The sequence below is a fragment of the Microtus oregoni genome, unplaced genomic scaffold (assembly GCF_018167655.1).
Source record: "Microtus oregoni isolate MIOR12 unplaced genomic scaffold, Mior012 000101F_ref0000407, whole genome shotgun sequence".
NCBI lineage: Eukaryota > Metazoa > Chordata > Mammalia > Rodentia > Cricetidae > Microtus > Microtus oregoni.
Genome location: NW_024544715.1, coordinates 2,315,528 through 2,339,640, shown reverse-complemented (window position 1 = coordinate 2,339,640; position 24,113 = coordinate 2,315,528). Strand labels below are relative to the sequence as shown.

At 41.5% G+C, this 24,113-nt stretch overlaps 1 protein-coding gene and 1 pseudogene across 1 annotated transcript in view; both read left to right on the top strand.

Annotated features, from left to right (window-relative positions):
- Positions 1–6,350, top strand: part of LOC121443165 — a 29,814-nt pseudogene extending 23,464 nt beyond the window's left edge.
- Positions 6,351–6,469: 119 nt separating this feature from the next.
- Positions 6,470–24,113, top strand: part of LOC121443157 (transcription initiation factor TFIID subunit 4B-like) — a 121,314-nt gene continuing 103,670 nt past the window's right edge. Inside the window, exons 1-2 of the mRNA XM_041644830.1 lie at positions 6,470–7,136; positions 23,050–23,195. Coding sequence (XP_041500764.1) covers positions 6,794–7,136; positions 23,050–23,195 — 489 coding nt within the window. The 5' untranslated portion in view covers positions 6,470–6,793. The remainder of the gene's footprint in view (positions 7,137–23,049; positions 23,196–24,113) is intronic.

The window sequence follows — 24,113 nt, the reverse complement described above, 5'->3', positions numbered from 1 at the left end:
CATGCTGTGGGCTGCTCATAAACACCATTTAAGTGTTTGGTAACAGGGCTTCTTAAAATAGCTGCATGGTTTTTACCACTAATGCTGAGTCTGAAAGCCTCTCTTAAAGGAGCATTACTTCTGCTTGCCTCTAGCAAACAGAGCCAACCCGAGAAAATGCTGCTACCAAGAAGCTGTGCTTGACTCTGTTCTTTTGTGTCTAGAATTCCTTCCCAGGCTCTCTCAGATTTTATTTGGATGTACTTGCCTCATGTAGGGCGCCAATTGTTGCATAAGTTCTAATTGGTCCTAATAAGAAAAACCTGGAGCCAGGTATGAGGCAAATGCTAAAAGATCTGAGAGAAAAATGAACAAGCCACAGCCAACTCTTACCTTGCTAATGCCTCAGCTGTAAAGGGCCAAAATATATAGATATGGTAGGATATAAGGATCATTGAATCTACTCTAAAAATAAAAAAGGGAAATATAGAAATAGGAGAAAAAGACAGATTATTGAATCTACTTTTAAACCAGAAAAAGCCACTGCTAGTTTTAAATATTTTACATTGATACAGATTTTTGCATATTGATACAAATTTAAGTTTATTTTTGTTAGAATATACTATACATACATATCTTACCTTGTTCAAGGTATTGTACCTATACAGCTCATTTAACAATGTAATGCAAATTTCTAGTCCTTGAAAGTTATTACCAAGTAATTATGATATAAAGAAATGCAAGTTAGTAGTTAGTCATTACAATCTAACATACTAGGTATGTTAGTAAGGTCAAACAGATATATTTTAAATAGAAAGTCTTCAAACACTTCAGAGATCTACAGAATATGGCAGTTAAGATGTTTTAATAACACAGATCCTTTTCTTTCTTTCTTTTTTCAATGACAAGGAGACATGTGTGCTCCTGGCAGCACCAACATAATTTAGAGAAGACGATAAACATCAAAGAAACTTCACATGGAGTTTACTTTTTTTGTTGCAAGAGGTAGCCACTGGGCAAGAAAGTGCTCTTGCCTCAACTGCTGACAGTATGCTGTCCAAATTGGACAAGTAGGACACAAAATAAAGGACTATTGAATTTTGCCAACAGAAGGGAGGAATATCCTACTTCACAGAAAAGTCTGTCAGGTAAGCTAGGCCTGTAGACTGAAGAGGAACCTTGGGTGACTGTCCAGGCAGCCAGATGTTTCTGTCTTATCTCACATTTTTTTGCATGCCACTTGTTTGCACTTCCAGCTTACTCAGTTAATATTATCTCCTTCTTTGGTCTCTGAGGTAATTGACATGATAGTTATAGTTACTTTTTTTTTTTTTGTTACCAGATTCTGAAAACAAATTCACTGAAGAGGTGTAAAGTATATAAAGTTGGAAGATATAAAAAGATAATTTGGGGTTGGCAATGCACGTTAGAACAGAAAGTGGACAAGGAAAAGCCTCATTAGGCCTCAAGTCTACACAACGAATTTCAGGCAACTGAGTAAAACTGAGAACTGGAGGAGTGTCCCTCCCCAGGGACAAGCACACCAATTGGTTGTCTAGTGCAAAAGAGCAATGAAGACAGCCTACAAGTAACACTATATGGACTCCACATGTTATTTTTTGGAATATATGTGTATATACAAATGCGTATATGCGTGCAATAACAACTGATGAAAAAAGGGAATATGAATTTGAAGGACAGCAGAGAGGGGTTCATGGGAGAGTCTGGAGGGAGTAAATGGAAATAGGGACTGTAGTTGCCTTAGTTAGGGTCATTGCTACTTCAATGAAACACCATGACCATAAAGCATGTTGAGGAGGAAAGTGTTTATTTGACTTAAACTTCCATATCACTGTTCACCAAAGGAATTCAGGCCAGGGGCTCTAGCAGGGCAGGAACCCGGGGGCAGAAACTGATGGAGAAGCCATGGAATGTGCTACTTACTAGATTCCTTTCCTTGGTTTGCTCAGCTTGCTTTTTTATATAACCCAGGACTTACAGCCTAGGGATGGAACCACCCAGAATGGGCTGGACCCTCCCCCACCAATCATAGGGGGAGGCATTCTCTCTCTCTCTCTCTCTCTCTCTCTCTCTCTCTCTCTGTTTTTCTCTTTCTCTCTCTCTAAATTTATTTAGTTGTATTTTATGTACATTGGTGTTTTGCCTGCATGTATGTCTGTGTGCGGGTCTTAGATCAACTAGAGCAGGAGTTACAGACAGTTGTTCGCTGCCATGTGGGTGTTGGGATTTGAACCCACATCTTCTGGACTAGCAGCCAGTGCTCTTAACTGCTGAACTGTCCCTCCAGCCCTGTAGGCATTTTCTCATTTGACATTCCTTCCTTTTGGATAACTCCAGTCTGTGTCAAGCTTACAAAAAAACCAGCCAGCACAGTAATTAAAATACAATATCAAAAAAGTGCATGGTTGACAAAATATTCAGGGCCAGTGTTTTGTGGGCATGACTTTTCCCTAGCCCAGAATGAGACAGAGGCTTTCATCAAAGTGGGGGTGGGAATTCAGAAAAAGAAAAGAAAAAGGTCAGGTGTGGTGGCTGTCCTGGACCAGAAAAATAAAGGCTAACCCATCTACCCAGCTTTTGATAAACTAAACTAAACTTTAAATAGCTTACACTACTTTTGCTTTGCTTGAATGTTGCTTGTCTCTATTCAGTCCATCCTCTTAGCAAGTAATCATTAAATACCTTGTATGCCCAAGGCACTAGGGTAGAGACAGTGTTTTGTTTTGTTTGTATAAATCTCTCTTTTAACAGCAGGGATTTTTAGGAGCCCATGAGTCTAAAGCATCCTAGGCAAACACTCTTTTCTACTACTGTGCTTCTGCCTTTAACTACCCTGTTAAGTCCCTTACAATGGAGTAATCATAAAAATAAAAGGAAGTGCATTCCAGTGAGTGGCACCCAGGAGCTGCTTAGTACTGTCAAGGTCCATTTCCTGAACTTCATTTGGGGAGTCAGCATCAGTGTAAGAGAGCAGGAAAATTGTAGAATGCTTCGGGTGCGGGATGAGGAGAGCTGTAAATGAATTGGGTCACCATATGAGTTCAGTTTGTTTTGAGACATGGACTGCCAAAGCTGGCCACCCTCCCGCCTCCATTTCCTGGGTTTATAAACTTTCATTATTACATCCAGCACGAACAGAGGTTTTCCCTGGAGTGGACATGTGAGACAGACAGTGGAAAAAGTGGAGACTTCTAGATCACAAGTGAGGATGGAGAAGAAAAAGTTCTGAATGACAGATTACTTGCTATCTTTGACATTTTGGATGCTGCAACAAAAATACTACCCTAAGCCAGTATGATGGTTTAGCCAGTAAAGGTGTCTGTGACCAAACCTGATGACTTGAGTTCAATGCCCAGAACCCATCTGGTGGAAGGAAGCAGTTGACTCCTGAAAGTTGTCTCCTGACTTGCACACATACTGTGATAATTCCATTCCTCTGTATCTAAGTAATTGCCATGACAACCTATCCAGCAGATATCTAAAGTCTGAGACATACAAGAGAAACACAGAGTTGGTCATCTGGTAAGGAATGGCTTCTGAGGTGGTCATCTTTTTATCTTGACCTTACCATGCACATTAGGAGAGGCACAGGAATTCTTTTAGAACTCGCTGCAAAGTATTTATTAATGAGTTTGTTCAATTTCGGCAGACAAAACAGGGTTTCAAACTACAGCCCTTTCATTCCTGGCTGCTCAGCCCCAAAATAACCACACAGAAACTGTATTAATTAAACCACTGCTTAGCCAATTAGCTCTAGCTTCTTATTGGCCAACTCTTATACCTTAATTTAACCCATTTCGATTAACCACGTTGCTGTGGCTTACTGGGCAAAATTCTGTCCTGTGTATGCCTCTGGCATGGGCTACGTGGCTTCTCTCTGACTCTGCCTTCTTTCTCACAGCATTCAGTTTAGTCCTGTCCCCTCCCACTCGTGTAGCTCTGTTCTGCCCTGCAGATTCTTTATTAACCAATGGTATTCACAGCATACAGAGGGGAATCCCACATCACAGCCCAGGCTGGCCTCAAACTTGATACAATCTTCTGACCTCAAGTTCCCATGAGTGCTTTGTTTGATTATTGTTATTGTTTTATTATTTTGAGGCATCACACCAGCTCCCTAATAACCCTTTATACAAAAAGTCTAGATTTTTTGCCTGGGGGCTCCTGAAATAAGACCCCTCCCCAAGGAGGGTCAAGAAAGCCTGACAAACGGTAATCCCTCCCCAGGGAAGGTCAAGACCACTCCCACAGGCTACTTAAACTGCCCCCCAGAGAATGAATATATGGTCCCTGGGTATCATGTGGTCTCCTCTTTCCTCTCTTCCCTCTCCATGCTTTCCTGAATTCACCTGGGAGCGTAGCATTAAACATGGGTGTCTTTTAATTTGGTTTAATTTGGTCTGATTGGAACTATTTGCGTTGGCGGAGAGACTTGTCTTATGAAATACCTAACAGGTCTCATTACATAGCCCTGGCTGACTTGGAACTTACTGTGTAGACCATGTTGGCCTTGAACTCACAGAGATCCATTGCTTGTCTCTGCCTTTCCAGTGTTGGGTTAAAGGTGTACACTGTGATGCTTGGCTGATTCTTTTATTCTTTTATTTTTAATTACATGTATGTGTCTGTGTGTGGGTACGTGAGTGCAGATGTCCACAGAGAACTGGGGTGTCACACATCGCTGGAGCTGGAGTAACAGGTGGTCGAGAGCCATCTGATGTGGGTGCTGGGAATTGAATTCGGTTCCTCTGAAAGAGCAGTAGGTGTGCTTACCACAGAGCCATCTCTCCAGTACTGATTATTTTAATGTTTAATATTTAATTTTTTTTTAAAGAGAGTGTCTTGCTATGTAGGCCCGACTGGCCTGGAACCTGCTGTGTAGTCAAGACTGCTGAGACAGAGCATGGCTTTGAACTCTGGATCTTTCTGCCTGAATCTTCTCAGGGCTGGGATTCTAGGCTTTCATCCCCACACCTTACTGCAACAAGTACTATTTGCATATCTGTAGGTTATGAAGTGCTGTGTCACGCGCGCTTAAATCATGTTACCAGAAATACTCACATACTTGCTAATTTGTAGGGGGTGGGTTATCTTTTAATAAGAGCTTCATGATTTAATCATGTCCCAGAGGCCCTATTTCATAATACCATTACAATTTCCACATATTTATTTGCGGGAAACCCTCTCTGAGCTAAGCACCTGTATATATGCAAAATTTCCCTCAGTACAGTTAGTGTAAATCACTACAAAACGATCCCGTGACAGGTAGGCGGTAATGGCATCTTCCCCTGCTACGTTCTGGAGAACGTCTCTAAAGGACTGTGAGCAGCTTCACTAAGGCACTTAGGATCTTAGAGCTGGAATTTGTAGACGAAGAACCCGAAGTCCTGTCCCAATTTCCCAGAATTTGTCACATAAACAATTTAAATAAGTTAGGAAATGGTCAGCACTCAGGAAAGTGACACAGAAGGCGCAGCACACTTTCAAGGCCAGAATGCTCACGTTTGGGAACATCCTCGAAGACAGTGGGAGAGTCTAACAGACAATTTCAGGTGGAGAGGAACTGGCGAGGCAGAGGAAAGCGGCTGAGTCCCAGACTAACCAGGCTAAACAGGGAGGCCCCATCTAAAAATACAAAACAAAAACCAAACCAAAAACTCAAAATATTCAAAAAAGGAGCAAATACACTAACAGAGACATATAAGCTGGTGAGGAGGAATAAAAATTCTTTTCCAGTTTGTTTTAGGTATTTCAAGTCTAAAGTAATATCTCACAAATATATTTTAAATTTGGTTTTTCAAGACAGGGTTTCTTTGAAGCTTTGAAGACTGTCCTGAAATTAGCTCTTGTAGACCAGGCTGGCCTGGAACTCAGATATCCTCCTGCCTCTGCCTCCCGAGTGCTGGGATTAAAGGCGTGTGTCATCACCGCCCGGCAATATATTTTTAAAGACGATAAAATTATACACGGTTCTGATTTTTACAAGGCCAACAGGAGTGAAAAAAATTTTGGAAGGCTTTTCAGTGCTGCCGAATAAACAGGAACCAGACAAACCCAAAGGGGGATTGAGTTCCTGAATTCTGCCTTCCCCAGAATCAGTTCTCTGCACTCATCTCCTAAAGCGTCGCTCCTGGGGACGGCGGGCGCAGGCGCTCCGAGGTGACTGCCCGGGCAGCCCGCGGGGACGCCGGGTCGCAGCTCCGCCGCCGCAGCTCGCCCCGCACGTGACAACTTCCCGGACCCTGCGCCTCAGCGCTCGCAGTGGGGGAAGAGTCCGAGCCACTCCCGAGCCGGCCCTCGTGACGTCACGAGCGCGAGTCCTCTCGCCGGCCAATCAGAAGGCCGGATAGCAGGGAAGCCCCGGCCGGAGGGGGCCGCCAGGGCGCGTGCGCACGGGCTCCGCGTGGCTATATAAACATGGCTGGCAGCGCGGCGCCGCGGCCAGTGCGGAGCGCGTGTGGGGCGCTGGTGGACGCTGCGGGTCTGTAGGGCTTTGAAATTTTTGGCGGGGAAGCGCTGAGTAAAAGCTCCCCGGGTGGGAACTGAAGTGACGGCCCGAGGGAGCTGCCCGTCCGGGCGCTTCTGCGGCGGGACCGGGGCTGAGGCGCGCACGTGTGGGCGCCGCTGGCGGAGGGAGTGCCCGGCGGGGTCGCCGCCGGCCGGGCCAGGAGAGCGCTTGTGCCCCGCGATGCTGCGGCGCCCGGACTGCGCCCGACTGTGTTGCCGCCTGCCCCGGTTCGCCTCGCCTCAGCTCCGGAAAGGGCAGCGCCGCTGCCGCTGAGTCCCCGAGGGCATGCCAGCGGGCCTTACGGAGCCGCCGGGCGCCGCTGCTCCGGTGGTCGCGAGCGCCTCGGGGACCGTGAGCATGGCCCCCGCCGCCGCGCTGCCCGTGCGGGTGGAGAGCACCCCGGGGGCCCTGGGTCCTGTGACTAAGGCTCCTCCTGGCAGTGTCTGCGTGGAGTCCGTGGCGCCCCAGCCCCTGCCATCCCCAGTGGGGACGCTAGTGACCAAAGTGGTTCCTGTCACGGCTCTTCCTAAACTCGGCAGCCCCAGGCTGCCAGCTCCTCAGATAGTCACCGTGAAAACTCCGGGCACCACGACGATCCAGCTGCCTGCTAATTTGCAGCTGCCTCCAGGTATGTTTATCACCTCTGCTCGCCGGAGGTGACTCGGGGACCGGGCAGCCCCCCTGTATCTCCGAGGAACTTCCTAAGGTTGATGTTGCGTGTGGGCGGTGCTTTGGGCTTAGCATTCACGCAACCTCTAGGTTCATCTCTGCGTTTGGTATTGAGGAAAACAATCTTTCCACCCTGTGGACACAGACTGGCAGACGCACGTTCTAGACTGCCCTGGAGGTGTTGCCAGGCACCCCAATGGGGACGTAGGGACTAGCTGGAGTTAATTTTCTTGTGGAGAAAGGTCCAGTAAAAAGATGACTTTTTAAAAGAAAAGGTTTTGAAACTTAAGACGAAGGGGTTTCTTAATTTAAGCAAGTTAGAATAAGTTTACTGCAAAAGTGATCCCCCCGCCCTCCCGCCCCCCCCCCCCGCCGCCGCTTTGAGACAGGATCTCTCTTATTCCGGGCTGGCTTTGAGCCTTCCCAGTGTAGCGAGGATGACCTTGAACTCCTGTTGTCTCCTTCCAAGAGATGGGATTACTTGTGCGTGCCACAGCATCTGACCGAATGCTGCTTTCTACTTCTTCTTAGTGTGCAAAAGAGTCCTTCTAGTAGGGAACAAGTGCCCGGGTTGACAAATCAGAAACCTGCAACTGTTGTATTTGATACGATGTGAGAGTGTTAATGAGTCTTTGGCTGCTTTTTCTCCACTGGAGACTTGAGTTGGGCTGTTTTGCTTTGTGATATTTTACATATTGTAAATATCTGACTGTGTTGTCATGTGTTCCTTGATTGAAAAATATCTTGAATTCGTCTTCCATTAATTTTGCTAAGCAGAAAGTGGAAATGGAATATATTGGTAGTTAGCAATAAAAAACTGTCGAGAGAACTACAGTTAAGCCTAGCGGTGGTGGCACACCTTTAATCCCAGCACTCCGGCGGCACAGAGGCACGTGTATCTCTGAGTTCGAGGACAGCCGGGAGTACAGAGCGAGTTCTAGGACTACCAGGGCTACACAGAGAAATCCTGTCTCAACACCCCCCCCCCCCCCCAGAAAGAGAACGTTGGTTTGGATGGTAAAGAAGTGGGAACAAACATTAATAGAAAAAATTTCTTTAGTATCCACTAGCAAAAGGAGAGGCTCCTTTTTTTTTTTTTTTTTTTTTTTGGTGGGGAGAGGGAGTGTGTATAATAGTTTTATGTCAACTTCACACAAACTGAAATCATCCGAGAGGAGGAAGCCTCAACCACGAAAATGCCTTCTTTCAGAAGATAGGGCTGTAAGCAGGCCTGTAGGGCACACTCTTTATTAGTGGATTGCTGGGAGAGTGATTGTGGGTGGTACCATCTCAGGCATGGTGGCCTGGGGTTCAGTAAGAATGCAGATTGAGCAAGCCACGGGGAGCAAGCTAATAATAATAAGCCTCTCCGGAACCTCCGTGGCCTCTGCATCAGCTCCTGCCTCCAGGTTCCTGCCCTGCTTGAGTTCCTGTCCTCAGTGATTTTGATGAAAAACTTTATATGAAACTGAGTGAAGTGAAGCCTTTCCTCCCTAGGGTGCTTTGGTCCTGGTGTTTCACGGTAGCAATGGTATTCCTAATTAAGACTGGGAGTGAATACTGTGTTTGTTTATGGACATCCTGAGCACATTATGTTCCGCACATTTCACACACTCTGAGTACAAGTGGAGTACACAGGGTACCTCCACAACAGTAATCATTGGATACAGTGTTTGCCAGTTGTAAATTGTTACCCTGCCTACAGTCTTACAAGGTGGTGGGGAATGTATTTGAATGAAATTACCTGCTGGTTTGTTACAATATACATTCTTGTCTAGTCATTGATTTTTTTTTTTTCAGAAACGGTCAAAAATAGAAAATTGTCAAGAGGGAAAGCTTGTTGCTTAGTTGTAGCAAGTTATTAACTGAGGGCTTGCCATGGCAGTCACCACATCTATTCATTCATTCATTCATTCATTCATTTCTAAACAGGGTTTCTCTGTAGCTTTGGAGCCTGTCCTGGAACTCACTCCAGGCTGGCCTTGAACTCACAGAGATCCACCTGTCTCTGCCTCCCAAGTGCTGGGATTAAAGGTGTGCACTACCACCACCTGGCACCATGGTAGTCACTTTTAATACATTATTTATATTTTTATTCTCTCATAGTGGGAAAAGAGGTCTGTAAGGGTAGATAATTCCCCAATGCCAGGCAAGTAACTCACTGAAGCCAATGGGACTTTGAGTCCATGTCTATTTAGCTATACCCTGTAGACCTGGCTGTGTTTGCCATATGAGTGTGTAAAGTATATTTATTTCGTGGAGCGTCAGTGCTGAAAGGTAACACAGATTTGTTGTAAAACTTCTCTTTACTTTTTTTTAAAACTTGTGTATACAGTGTTCTGCCTGCATGTATGCTTGCACACTAGAAGCGGGCACCAGATCTCATTACAGATGAATTCTGGGAACTGAATTCAGGACCTCTGGAAGAGCAGCCAGTGCTCCTAACATCTGAGCCATTTCTCCAGCCCCCAAACTTTTATTTTCTAAATCAAGAAACTCAAACTGAAATGTCCTTGAGTTTCGTTATAGCAAAATAAGATCACAGCCCAAGTCTTATAGGAGTTGCTTGGGGGAATTTCTACTGGTGTGTAGCAGAAGAGCCAATAGATGAAATGACAGTGATTTATTGTGGTTTATAAATTCTATACAATTCAGATGTGCTGATAATTAACATTTACTCAAGAATGTTTATGTCAGTTCTTAATTTACCAAGATAAATGCCTTTGAGTACTTATTTTGGATTTTCCCTTGAGTAGAACTTTGTTTTTAAAAATACTTAAACATATGAATATTTGTTCAGGTCAGAGGGTGCACAAACCTGCAATTTGAGCACTTGTGAGTTCAAAGACCATGTTCAGGCCTGTAACCCAGTGACGAGGCTGAGGCAGGAGGATTGCCTCAGGTTTGAGGCCACCTTGGCCTAGTGTGAGACCCTGTGTCAAAGCTAGGAACTAGGTAAATGACTTGACTGCTAAATGCACTAGCTTAAAATATAGTGTTATTTTATTTATCTTTTAATAAACAAAGCTTGTCTGAAGCTCAGAGGGTAAAACTAAGCCACTAGAGGCCAGGCAGTGGTACCACACACCTTTAATCCCAGTACTAGGGAGTCACATGTCTTCAATCCCAGCACTAAAGGGGAATTTAAGTCTGTAGTCGCCCAGCATTGGTAAAGGTGAGACTTCTATAGTGGCATGACTGTTTTGCTTTTCTGATCTTCACCTTGAACCCCAATATCTGTCTCTGGATTTTTATTACTCGTGCTACAAACAAAGCCTGAATTTGTTCCCTTAACACAGTGGTTCTCTACCCTCCTAATGCTGAGACCCTGTAATATAATTCTCATGTTGTGGCCTACAACCATTAAATTGTTTCATTGCTACTTCATAACTAATTTTGCTTCTGTTATGAATCATACTACTATGCAGGATATCTGATATGTAACCTCTGTGAAAGGGTTGTTCCATTCCCATAGGGTCATAGTAGTTTGAGAACCACTGCCTTAATAGAACCCATGCAAAAAGCTGGATGCAATGGTATACATCTTTAATCCCTGCTATCCTAAAGTGAGATCAGAGACATTGCCTCAAAACAAGGAGGAAGGGGAGAAATGACTTCTCGAAAGTTATCCTCTGCCTTTTATGTACATGTTCCTCTCTACATGAAATAAATAAATCTTAAACAGAAATGTGTTTAAACATGTACAACTACAGGTTCTTTAAGGAATAGGGTCTAAAAATAAAAGATAAGGGGGTATTTATGGGGAAATAAAAGGTTTCTGTCTAGCCGGGCTGTGGTGGCTCACGCCTTTAATCCCAGCACTCAGGAGGCAGAGGCAGGCGGATCTCTGTGAGTTCGAGACCAGCCTGGTCTACAAGAGCTAGTTCCAGGACAGGCTCCAAAACCACAGAGAAACCCTGTCTCGAAAAAGCAAAACAAAACAAAACAAAAAAAAAGGTTTCTGTCTTCAATCTTCTTTAGTGAACATGTAGGACTTTTAGGTCCAATTGTGGTCATTTCTTGAGTCAGTTTAAAGTGTAGTGCCATGGTTCATTTTTCTTTGTATATCTGTAGTTATCCTTCCAGAGAAGGTTACAGCAGTCATGTTTGCCCTAGTATGTGTTCCCAGTCTTCCTACTATGGTGGTACTATTGCACAACAAAGTATTACTGCTTGCTTTTGCTCTAGTTCTGGCCATCCTAAACCTTTCTGCAGCCATAATGCACTCTGTAGTCCTGGCTGACTTTAGTGTCCTTAGTTTTAGGAGTACATGCATTCTGGAATTACAGGTGTAAACTACTAATCTTAGCTACCCGAGTTGTGCGTGTGTATAGATGAATATAAAAAATTTTAAAGTGTTGGGTTGTGCTGGGGATTGAATACAGGACCTTGTGTGTGCTAAGCAAGTGGTCTACTTCTGAGCATCCCCAGCCTCCATAATTTTTAAATACCAGCTTCTAGACTGGGCGTGATGCTGCGTTCCTTTAATCCGAGCACTCAGGAGCCAGAGTTAGGCAATTCTCTTAGTTTGAGACCATCTTAGTCTACATAGTGTATTCCAGGATAGCTGTGCTATGTAGAGAGACATTGTATTAAAAAAAAACAAATAGTAATAGTAATAATACCAGCCTCATTGAAATATAATTTTTGTAATTATATTTCAAAATTGGAACCTATTGCTGGGCACTAGTGGTGTATGTTTTTAATACTAGCACTCAGCAGGCAGAGGCAGGTGGAATTATGTGAGTTCGAGGCCAACCTGGTCTACAGAGTGAGTTCTAGGACAACTAGAGCTACAGAGCTACCCTGTCTCAAAGCAAAAACAACAAAACAAACAAAGGAACCTATTTTCAGTGAAGGTTGAAAATTTTGATTTAGCCACCTAAGAAGTGCTGTCTTTTTGAAAGAAAATATATGTATGTCTTCTCTATTCTGTGATACCATTTTTTTTTTAAAGTTTCTGGAGACAGGGGTTCTCTGTGTAATCACCATGGTTGTCCAGGAACTTTGCAGACCAGGCTGACTTTGTACTCATGGAGAAATGCCTGCCTCTGCCTCCTGAGAGCTGGGATTAAGGCTTGTGCCACCACAACCCGGTCTGTGATACCATTTTTATGTCTGCTTTTCATTTACCATTATACGTTAACAATTTTTGTTCTAAACTCAAAAGTTTAATATTTATATTTCTTGTCTCCTCTGGAGACAAGGTGTTAGTATGTAACCCAGAATAATTTTGAACTCATGATCCTCTTACCTCTGCTTTCAGAAGTATTAGGATTATAGGTGTGTTCCTTCATGTCCAGCAAAAGTTTAAATTTATTTATTTAACTTTTGTAGGGGTGTTTACATGGGAGTTAGAAGGCAGCTTATAGGAATCAGTTGTCTTCTACCATGTGAATTCCAGGTCTTTAATTCATGTTCTCAGGCATTGTAGCAAGCTCATTTACCTACTAAGCTGTCTCAATAGCCAAAAAGTTTAATTTTTTAATGGCAACATAATTTATTATTTAATAATTCCCTTATTTCCTGTTTAGGTTTTTATTTTAATTTTTTTGTTTTTTTTTTTTCTAAACAGGGTTTTTCTAACAGCCCTGGCTGCCCTGGAACTCGCTCTGTAGACCAGGCTGGCCTCAAACTCACAAGAGATCCTCCTGCCTCTGCCTCACAAGTGCTAGGATTAAAGGCGTATACCACTATACCTGGCTAGTTGCTTATTATTTTTTCATGTACTGAAGAAGATGTTTTTGTATTTAGCTTATGTTATGCATTATGATTTTTTTGTGGGGTTAGTAACATGGCCAATAGCATCTTTTGTTTTGTACTGATAATTGCAGTGTAAGTTGGGATAAGAGCTCAATATATTCGTAGGAATATAGCAATAAGTAAGGTAAACATTTCTTTCTTGGGAATCCAGTTGATTTTCTGAGTTTTGATAGATTACTTTGGGCTTAATTTTCTCTAACATTTACTTTTTGAAAAATAATGCATCCATAAAACTAGCTACAGATATGGAAAGTAATAGTCTCTTGGAGTCTTACATGTCTGATTTTAAAGATGAAATTTAATAAAGAGAAATAAAACTTTCTTTGGCAAATAAATCTGTTTTGACCAGTGAAGAGTAGTTAAAACTTAGTGATTTACTTCCTTTTTTTAGAAAATTTAGGAAATGAGAAAAGGAAATCATCACATGAAAAATTAGAGGAATTTGGCCCATGGTTCCTAGAGAAGAATACAACTTAGACATACACATATTTGCAGGATTAAGTGTGAAAATGTAACTGAGCTAATAGTTATATGGTTTTGAAAGTAACCCTTGAGTCTTATGGATGCTCAAGGAGACACATTTTGTTTGGAAGGACTTTGTACTCCTAGACTGCTTTTGAAAGAGTTATGGTTGTTTATCTCATTTTTCCTAACTCTGGGTTATTTGAGAAAAGACTAGAAGGTCACAGTCAGGTCTTTGTAGCAGTTGAGTTAGAAGTTTTCTAGATCTTGATTTTTAGAGATCTACTATTCTTTCAGAGCACTGTTCACAAATGCCAAGGATATGGAAAAATCAAAGAGCTTCCACCAAGATCGGACTTTGCTGTTTGAGACAGAAGAGTAAAAAGATAGACCATTAGATTATGTGAGGGAGAGACTGGTACTAGTTTACTTTAAAATCATGTTATTTATAAAATCTTGTTACCCGATCTATGATTTCTTTTTCTTTAGAAAATAGAACATCTTTTATTTGACAATTTCTTACATTGTAAACAGTGTGTCTTCATCATATCCACTCCAGTTCCTCTTCCATTCCCCAGCCAGGTATCCACAAAATGCCCACCTCTCTGTTAATATCCTCATTTTTTTTTTTTAAAAGCAATCACAATTGAGTTAATGCTAACTGTTGGAATGTGGACTGATCTTGTTGACTTGATCCTGAGTAGTTCTAGTGCAGGTGCACTCATTCCCAACTTCTGACCTAGCATTCTATTCAGTCCCTCTTCCTTGGTGTTCTCTGAGCCTTGGCAGAGGCTGAGGTTGATACAGATGCTGCATTTAGGGCTGAGCACTCAGTAGTCGCTTATTCTCAGCCCTTAAATCAGCTATGAGTCTGCATTAACTCCTGAGCACTGCAGAGAGAAGCTGATCTGGCCAAGACTGAAGGCAGCACTAATCTGTGTGTGTAAACAAATATTTAGAAGGCAGTTTGACAATTTGTCAGTTTAGCAAGACAGCAGTATTTGACACCTTACCTTAGAGCACCATGGACTCCAAAGCTGTGGGTTTTGACCAGGTTTACAATTCCAGCCATGAATTCCTTCCTGTAGAACTCTCCTTAAATCCAATCCCAAGGTAGTTGGTTACCTTCAGCTGTCATATCACTATTGGAGTGGTGGCCCATCATGTCTCAATGTCTCTACTACCATTGGTACTTCTTCTCCCACATGGCCTGCTATAGTACCTCATGAAAGTTAGTCAGGGAAGATGTTTTGGGTCAGTGCTAGTGTGGTTTCTTTATGTCCTGTAACAAAAGCATGTCTGCAGCAATAGGTCTTGCCGTCTGGTTCTTGTGAACTACCAAGAATAGTGGCATTTAACTCTGTTGTCTTAAGGACCTCTGGGGCCTCTCTAAGTAATAACTTCTTAGGGAGTTATCTCATACTGTTGTTGGATTTTCTTTTACTCTAGCCCCATGTTGGAATGCCAAAATGTTGTTTTGTACTCTTTTTGCTCTTTTGGCTTTTTTGGGGGGCCCACCACCCAGCCCCCAAATAAATCTCTCATGGAGACAGAGGCTTATTATTACCTTTAAATGCCTGGCCTTAGCTTGGTTTATTTCTTACCAGCTTTTCTAATCTTAAATTGTCCTGTCTACCTCTTACCTCTGGGCTTTTCCTTTTAATATTGCTTTCACTCTTACTCTGTGAGTGGCTAGCCTCTGTTGTTCTCCTCCTTTCGTTGTTCTGTTGCTCCTTTCTTCCCAGAGTCCTCCTTCTGTTTATACTCTCTGCCTGCCAGCTCCTTTTTATGCCTTGCTATTGGCTATTCAGCTCTTTATTAGATCATCAGGTGTTTTAGACAGGCAAAGATTCACAGCTTCACAGAGTTAAACAAATGCAGCATAAACAAAAGCAACACATTGTTACATTGTTAAACAACAGTTCCAGAGCATAAACAAATGTAACATACCTTAAAATAATATTCTACATCATACCTGGCATTTTAATAACTCATGTCTTCTGGGGGAAGCATTTTCCACTAATGCAGGATAATTGTGTTCAAACATTCTTTTGCAATTATATTTTAAAATTATTTATATTAGTAGGTTTTTAATTTTGGTAAATAATTTATTAATTAATTATTATTATTATTATGTTCTTTCTTTTTTTTAAAATTTTAAGTTTCTCAAGACAGAGTTTCTCTATAACAGCCTTGGCTGTCTTGGAACTTGCTCTGTAGACTAGGCTGACCTTGAACTCCAGAGATCCACCTGCCTCTGCCTTTGGGATTAAAGGTATGTACCACTGTCACTGAGTGGATTTTTTTTAATTAATTTATTTATTAAGGATTTCTGCCTCCTCCCACCACCGCCTCCCATTTCCCTCCTTCTCCCCCATCAAGTCCCTCTCCCTCATCAGCTCGAAGAGCAATCAGGGTTCCCTGACCTGTGGGAAGTCCAAGGACCACCCACCTCCATCCAGGTCTAGTAAGGTGAGCATCCAAACTGCCTAGGCTCCCACAAAGCCAGTACGTGCAGTAGGATCAAAAACCCATTGCCATTGTTCTTGAGTTCTCAGTAGTCCTCATTGTCCGCTATGTTCAGCAAGTCCGGTTTTATCCCATGCTTTTTCAGACCCAGGCCAGCTGGGTCCCCATAGAACATCCCCATTGTCCACTGAGTGGATTTTTAATGTTTTTTTGAGGCAGGGTTTCTCTGTATCATTGATTTTTCCTGGAATTCTTTGTAGACAAGGGTGGTCTTGAACTCAATGATCTGTCTGCCTCTGCTTCTGTGGTCCTGAGGCCAAAGGTGTATGCCACCACATCTGGTCTAAATTAGTGAATTTTCCTAAGGGTTTTTCATACTACCTTAATTTAGATTAATCCAACCTATACCCACTCCTCTTCCTTGTCCCCTGTTTCTTATTGCATAAACCTTTAACCTTCAGTATTTTCCTTTGCTACTTGCATATGATATGTGTTCTACTATCCATTTACTCTTTTTTTCCCATCCATCCATCCATCATCCTGGCTGCAGTTTTACAACCCTCTTCTCCTCCCAGTCTTTCCCCCAACCCTCCCTTCTATTCTTACCTCTCAATCCACTCCTCACCTTCTGTTTAGAAAAGGACAGCTCTTCCATGAGTATCAACAAAACGTGGCATATCAAGTTGTAGTAAGACTAAGCACCTCACTTTGTATTAAGACTGGGTAAGGTGACCCAGTAAGGGGAGTAGGGTCTTAAAAGTCAGGAAATGGGTCAGAGACAGTCCCTGCTCCACTGTGAGTCTCACAAGAGGACTAAACTACACAACTGTAACATGTGCAGAGGGCCTAGTCAGTCCCATGCAGGCTCCCTGGTTGTCAATTCAGTCTTTGTGAGCCCAGGTTAGTCGGTTTTGTGGGCTCTTGTTTTCTTGTGTTTTTGACGCCTCTAGCTCCTGCATTACTTCCCCTTCTTCTGCTTGACCTAATGTTTCACTGTGGGCCTGTATCTGTTTCCATTAGTTGCAGATGAAGTCTGTCTGACAATTGGTCTAGGCACCAATCTATGAGTGTAGCAGAATATCATTAGACATCATCATATTTGACATTTTTTTCTCCAGTCTAGTTTGTTTCTAGCCTAGGCTTGAGCCATCCAGCCTGTGGCTTCTGGTGCTCCAGGCAATTTCAGGGGTGGGCTTACTCTCCTGGCATGGGTTTTAGGCTATTGGTCACTCCCTCAATCTCTAGGCATCCCTTACCCCAGCACATCCCATAAGCAGGACAGACTGTAGGTCAAAGGTTATGTGGCTGAGTTGGTTTCCCAATCTCTCTACTAGGAAGTCTTGCCTGGGTCACATTGAGATGACCAGTTCAGGCTATGTTATCTGCTATTGCTAGAAGTCTTAGCAGGTGTCACCCTTGTAGATTTGTGGGAGTTTCCCTTGTATCAGGTTTCATTCTGACCCTGAAAAGCCCTCCTTTCCAGCCATCTCTTTCTGTACTCTCCCCCTCCCATCAATCCCCAACCCAGACCCCTCAGGTTCCCATGTCCATCCACACCCAGTCCATCCAAGAGGTCTCTTCTATTTCTCCTTTTCAGGGAGATCTAGGCATTCCCCCTCCCCCCAAATGAATCCTCTTGTTAGTCTTTCTGGGTCAGTGCACTGTAGCATGGTTAACCTTTATTTTACAGCTCAAATCTACTTATGAGTGAGTACATACTGTGTTGTTCTTTCTGGATCTGAGCTACTTCCCTCGGGATAGATCCATCCTCTAGTTCCATCCATTTGCCTTCAAATTTCATAATGTTGTTGTTAACAGCTGAGTAATTCCATTGTGTAAATGTACTATATTTTCTTTATCCATTCTTCGATGGAGGGGCATCTAGGTTGTTTCCAGGTTCTTGCTATTTTAAATCAAGCTGCTGTGAACATAGTTGAGCAGGTATCTTTGTGCTATGATTGAGCATCCTTTGGGTATATACCCAAGGGAGGTATAGCTGGGTCTTGTGGTAGATTGATTCCCAGTTTTCTGAGAAACCGCCATGCCGACTTCCAAAGGGGCTGTACAAGTTTGCGCTCCCATCAGCAATGGAAGAGAGTTCTCTGTACTCCACATCCTCTCCAACATAAGCCGTCATCAGTGTTTTTGATCTTAGCCATTTTGACAGTTGGAAGATGGAATCTCAATAGCTAAGGATGTTGAACATTGTATTAAGTGTTTCTCAGCCATTTGAGATTTTTCAATTGAGAATTCTTGGTTTATGTTCTTGGATCTTTTTTTTTTTTATGTCTAGTTTCTTGTTCTTTATATATCTTGGAAATCATCCCTTTGTCAGATATAGGGTTGGTGAAGATCTTTTCCCGTTCTGTAGGCTGCCATTTTTTGTCCTATTGGTGGTGTCCTTTGTCTTACAGAAACTTCAATTTCATGAGGTCCTGTTTATTAATTGTTGATCTTAGAGTCTGTGCTAATGGTTTTATGTTCAAGTAGTTGTCTCCTGTGTCAATGTGTTCAATTCTATTTCCTGTTTCTTCTATCAGGTTCATGTATCTGGATTCATGTTGAGGTCTTTTGACTTGAGCTTTGTGTGGGGCAGTAGGTATGGATCTATTTGCGTTCATCTACATGTGACATCCAGTTATGCCAGCACCACTTGTTGAAGATGCTTTCTTTTACCCATTTTATAACTCTTTGGCTTCTTTCTCAAAAATCAGGTGTCCATTGGTTTGTGGATTTACGTCTGGGTCTCAATTCGATTCCATTGGTTACCTGACTCTTCTTATGCCAATACCACACTATCTCTTCACTCTTTAAGCCCTCTTCTTCTCACATGGGCCTTTCTGGCTCACATTTCAATAGACAAATCTAAAACTTCAAAATTAGGATCCACATAATAGAGAGGTTATGCAGTATTTTGGGGGGGGCGTGGGTAGAGTCTGGGATACTTTGCTTAGTATCATGTTTTTCTAGCTCCATCCCTTTTCCTGCAAATTTCCTAGGTCCATTTGCTAAGAATACCTCTTTCTATCTGACCCTAAGATAGTATGTCTTTTATGGGTGGGTCTGATTTCTTGGAAGTAGCAATAGATGATTTTTGTTTTGATACAATCTATGAGACTGTGTCTTTTAATTGAGAAAATAAGACTTTTAATAAAGAGGCAGGTGAATTTCTGTAGTTTGAGGCCAGCCTGGTCTACAAAGCTAGTTCCAGTTCTACCAGGATTATGCAGTGAGACCTTGTCTCAAAAAGCCAAACCAAGTCAAAACAAGCTAGGTGTGGTGGAACATATATTTAATGCCAGCATGATCTCTGTATCAAGTTCCCAGGACTGTCAGAGCTACATAGTCAAACCCTGTCTCAAAACTAAGCAAAAAACATCTGTAGACATGAGGCAGTGTTGGCACACATCTTTAATTCAAGCACTCTTGGCAGAGGCAGGTGGATTCTATGAGTTTGAGGCCGGCCTGGTCTGTAGAGGGAATTCTAGGACAGCTGAATCTACACTGAAAAACCCTGTCCTTTATGTGTGTGTGTGTGTTTTTAAAAGTAATTCTTAGTATAAATTTATCTGATTTATTGTTTATTGGTTTGCAGTTGTTTAGGGTTCTACTCTATGATTAGCCCAGAAACAAACAGAATGCTTGTTGAGTAGCCACTGTGCTTGGCTGTGAGATTATATAGTGGGGAGAATAATAAGCCCCCACTGTGAGGGTACAGCTGGGTGCCGAGGCTAAGTTGGAAGTACCCTTGATCATTCTACATGTTAGGAATTTCTGAGTCTTCTTTTTACTAGGATTATAGGGTTTTTTGTTTACAATTCTGGTTGAGATTAAAGGCCTATGTCTCCCACACTATGCAAGTCTGGCAGTTTTGATAATCTTTTCAAAGAGCCAACTTTTAGGTTCATTATTTTTTCTCAGTTTTTTTTTGTTCTAGATTACATTTATTTTGTTTTTTTTTTTCCTTTTCCTTTCTTTTCTTTCTTTCTTTTTTTTTTTTTCCAAGACAGGGTTTCTCTGTGTAGCCTTGGCTATCCTGGAACTCACTCTGTAGACTAGACTGGCCTTGAACTCACAGAGATCCTCTTGCATCTGCCTCCTGAGTGCTGGGATTAAAGACATGTGCCGCCACTGACTAGCTCTTTATCATATCTTAAATGTAATTGTTTTAGTTTTTCTTTTTCTTTGCTTCCGTCAGAAGGTGAGGGATGTTAATGGTTTGAGATCTTTTTAAGATAAACGTTTGTAGCTATAAATTTTCTTAGAAATACTTCATTGACTACTCCACATAAATCTTGCTATTTCATATTTTCATTATCATTTACCTCTGTATTTTTTCCAATTTCCTTTATGATTTTCTTAAATTGATCCATTGGTTTCTTGGGAATGTATTGTTTAGTATCTGTATCTTTGTAAATATACTAACTCGTTCTGTTATTTCTACTTTCATCCAATTGCAGTTGGACACAGTACATTTTATAATTTCAGTACTTTTAAATTATCATCGCTTGTTCAGTGTCTTATTTTCGTTAGTCTGTGTACGTTTTCCTGTGTATTGATATGTACATATGAGACCAAGTGTTCTCAGAGAATTAATCCCCTGGAACTAGTGTTTCAGAAGTCTCCTGATGTGATCGATGTTCCATCCTGCTGATGAAAACAGCAGCAAGCATTCTTAACCTCTTCCTCATCCCTCCAGTACTCTCTGTCCCCATGTAGTACTGATTGACTTGGAATTTATATAAACTAGGCCGACCTTGATCTTGCAGTGATCTCCCTTCATCTTCCTGAGTGCTAGGATTATGGATGTATACCTTCACACCCAGTTTAAATGGTTCATGTTTAAATTTTTTCTCTGTACACATCTTAGTATGGGGCAAAATATCTCTGAATGTGTGTTGAGTTTATTTATACTGCTTTTGTCTTTCTTGTTGGTCTTCTGTGAGTTTTTGGTGGTACTGGTAGGCATTGTCTTCAGAGCCTTGTGTGTAAAATAGGTATATCTCCTTCCCTGAGCTGTCTAGTTTTTATGTTTAGTGAAAATAGCAATTTTACAAGTGTTCTACTATTTTTCTTGTCATTTACAATTTTTCTTTATGTATTTTAGGCTTTGTAGTTTTGTTACCTGTGATAGAATCTGATTGTTATTTCTCTATTCTTGGCCTCTTATTCAGGGGACAAGATAAAGGATGTGCACACAGGGTGCACAGTAACAAACTTTATTCTAAAGCAAAGCCACAGTGTTTAATCAGAAAGAGACACTATCCTTAGTCACACAGCTGGTCACATGATTGAGATTACTAAGGACCTAAATAATTGTTTGGGCTTCCTATTGAGAAGAAGGATCTGGTTACTAAGGGATTTCGTTTTGTTTTGATCAACAAGCATGGAATATATAAGTCTTTGCTCACTGTGCATATCCCTTTCATTAATAAATGTTTTAGTTAGAATTTCTGTTGCTGCCATGAAGCACCATGACCAAAAAAAGGAAGCTGGGGAGGAAAGTGTTTATTTGGCTTATTCTTTTAATCACAGTTCATCATTTTTTTATTCTTCTTCCCTGAGACAGGGTTTCTCTGTAGCTTTGGAGCCTGCCCTGGAACTAGCTCTTGTAGACCAGGCTGGCATCTAACTCCCGAGTGCTAGGATTAAAGGTGTGCGCCACCACTGCCTGGCCATTTTTTGCTCGACTCTTTTTTTTTATTATTATGGCGACTTTGCCTTCTTCTGGCTGCTGTTGTGTGATTTTTTTCCCCCACCTTTCTTTCTTGAGAGTAGGTCTTCATGGTTAGCTTAGACTGGCCTCAAACTCACTGTATACGTCAGGATGCTCTTGAATTCTCAGCCTCCCACACATTGAACCTTTACCATGCCCAGTTTCAAACTTTCTGTTTCTAAATCTAAGTCTTAGGAAAATTCAAAAACATGAATTTGGTGTTTGCTTTATTTAGTCCTATATTTTGATATAGTTGACATTTAGCTTTGATATTTTTGTTTTCTATTTCCTTGTTTTATCCTTTTGTTTATATTAAGAGGATTTTTTTTAGTATACCATAATTTCTTTAATAATTTTTCATCATTTTTTGGGGGGTGGGACCAATTCCTTCAACGAGGTATTTAGGGTGGTAACAAGACTGGCATGTTTCCCTTGGAGTGACATCTTATAGGAGTAGGCTGTTGTGTGGACATTTCCCACGGTGTTCTCCCAGCAGAGATATACCTTATAAAAGCATGGTCCTTGGGCTTCAACTGTTCTTCTTGTGCCAACTGAGGGATACCTCTGGTGAGTGGGAATTCTGGGAAGGAAAAAAAAAAAAGTAAACTTGCCTTCCTATGGATGATTCCTTACCAGATCCTTAATCCTCCCTGAGAATTAACTCTGAAGGAACAATGGGTAATACCATTCTTCACTATAACAGTGTCATACTTGGAATGTTTGGATTTTGGAGCATATTGGCTTTCATTGTCTCAGGTTAAAAATGTTTTGGGAAAGTCTAGGCAAATATTCTAAAAATTCTGTAATACCTCAAGTCAGAGGAATTTTGGATACTTAATCTGTATGACATTTTTTCTGGGGATTTTCTGTTCTGTTTGGTCAGTTTATGTAATACTGTGCTGTTCCCATACCATCTTTTAAAAATGTTTTATGTGTATGATTGTTTTGCTTGCATGTATGTTTGGACCACTTGTGTACAGTGTCCTCAGAGGCTTGGAGAGGGCATTGGTCCTCTGGAACTGAACTTAAAGAGAGGATTGTAGGTTTCCATATGGGTTCTGCAAGATGATCAAGTACTGCTGAGGCCCCCACCTATCTTAATATACTTTTATAATATCAGTATCATCAAGGAAAAGTATTTTGCCTACTTTATATTCTCAGATTAAAAATATTTTTGTACAGCTAATTTTTATTTTTTAATAAGACAGGCTCTTACTATGTACCCTCACCTGACCCTGAGCCTGTATTCCTTTGGGCTTAGCTTCCTAGTCCTAGAATTATAGGTATGTGCTGCATGCTCAGCTTAGCTTTGAATGAAAACATTTTGCTAATTATTGAATATGGACTTCATTATATTTCGGCATTTATTCTGAGCATTTCGTAGTGTTGGAATTGGAGACAAAAGTATGTGATGCTTGTGTTTTCAGTTTTAGAGTTACAGTTGTTTTTCTTTTAATTATAGGGACAGTTTTGATCAAAAGTAATAATGGTCAGTTGATGCTGGTATCTCCTCAGCAAGCTGTAACAGGAGCCAAGACCACAAGTAACATAACTCCAAGGCCAGCAGTACCAGCAAATACTCAAACAGTCAAGATCTGTACCGTGCCGGTAATCTACCTTAATTTTCTTTGTTTCTAGCTACTATCTTCCTATAAATGTGGACCTGTTTTCCAGTAAAAATTTGAGATAATTTAAGTGCCAATTTAGTTGATATTTGGTAATTGCTAAAATAATGAAAATTATACCTTTATACTCAGCGATTTTATTGTCCTCAATGGAATTTTTCAAAGGGGCAGTATGCATCTGTTGAAAGAAAACAATCATTCTGAGTCAGGGTTTTAGAATGTGTGTGTATGTGGTTGTGTGCCTGCATGTGTTTTCATGAGTCTGCTGGCCAGACTGATAGCCATTGGATATCTTCCTCAGTTGCTCTTAAGTGTATTTTTTGAGACAGGTTTCTCATTGAACTTGGAGCTCACAGATGGACTAGATTCTAGGCTAATCAGCAAACTCCCAGAATACTCCTGTCTTTGCTTTCCCAGCAATCCCCCTACCTGTTGGTTTTGGTGGTGTTGTTTTGTGTGTGTTGTGTGTGTATGTTTACTTTTTGTATAGTGTTGAGGTCTGATTTTAGATCTTCATGCTTATGAAAAAGGCACTTTACTGATTGAGCCATCTATCTATCTCTGTTTCACTTTTAATTTGTGTTTAGTAAGACTCCTATTTAAAATATTCATTCCATCCATATATTATAGAAATTACTGGGCTGGAGAGATGGCTCTTCCAAAGGTCCTGAGTTCAATTCCCAGCAACTACGTGGTGGCTCACAACCATCTGTAATGGGGTCTGGTGCCCTCTTCTGGCCAGCAGGCATACACACAGATGGAATATTGTATACATAATAAATAAATATAAAAAAAAGAAATTACTTCCAAGTAATATGAGTCTGCTTTAGTATTTCATTAGTTTTGTCTTGTTTGAAGTGACTTTTTTAAAATAAAGATGTTGATCTTTTTTTGTATCTGA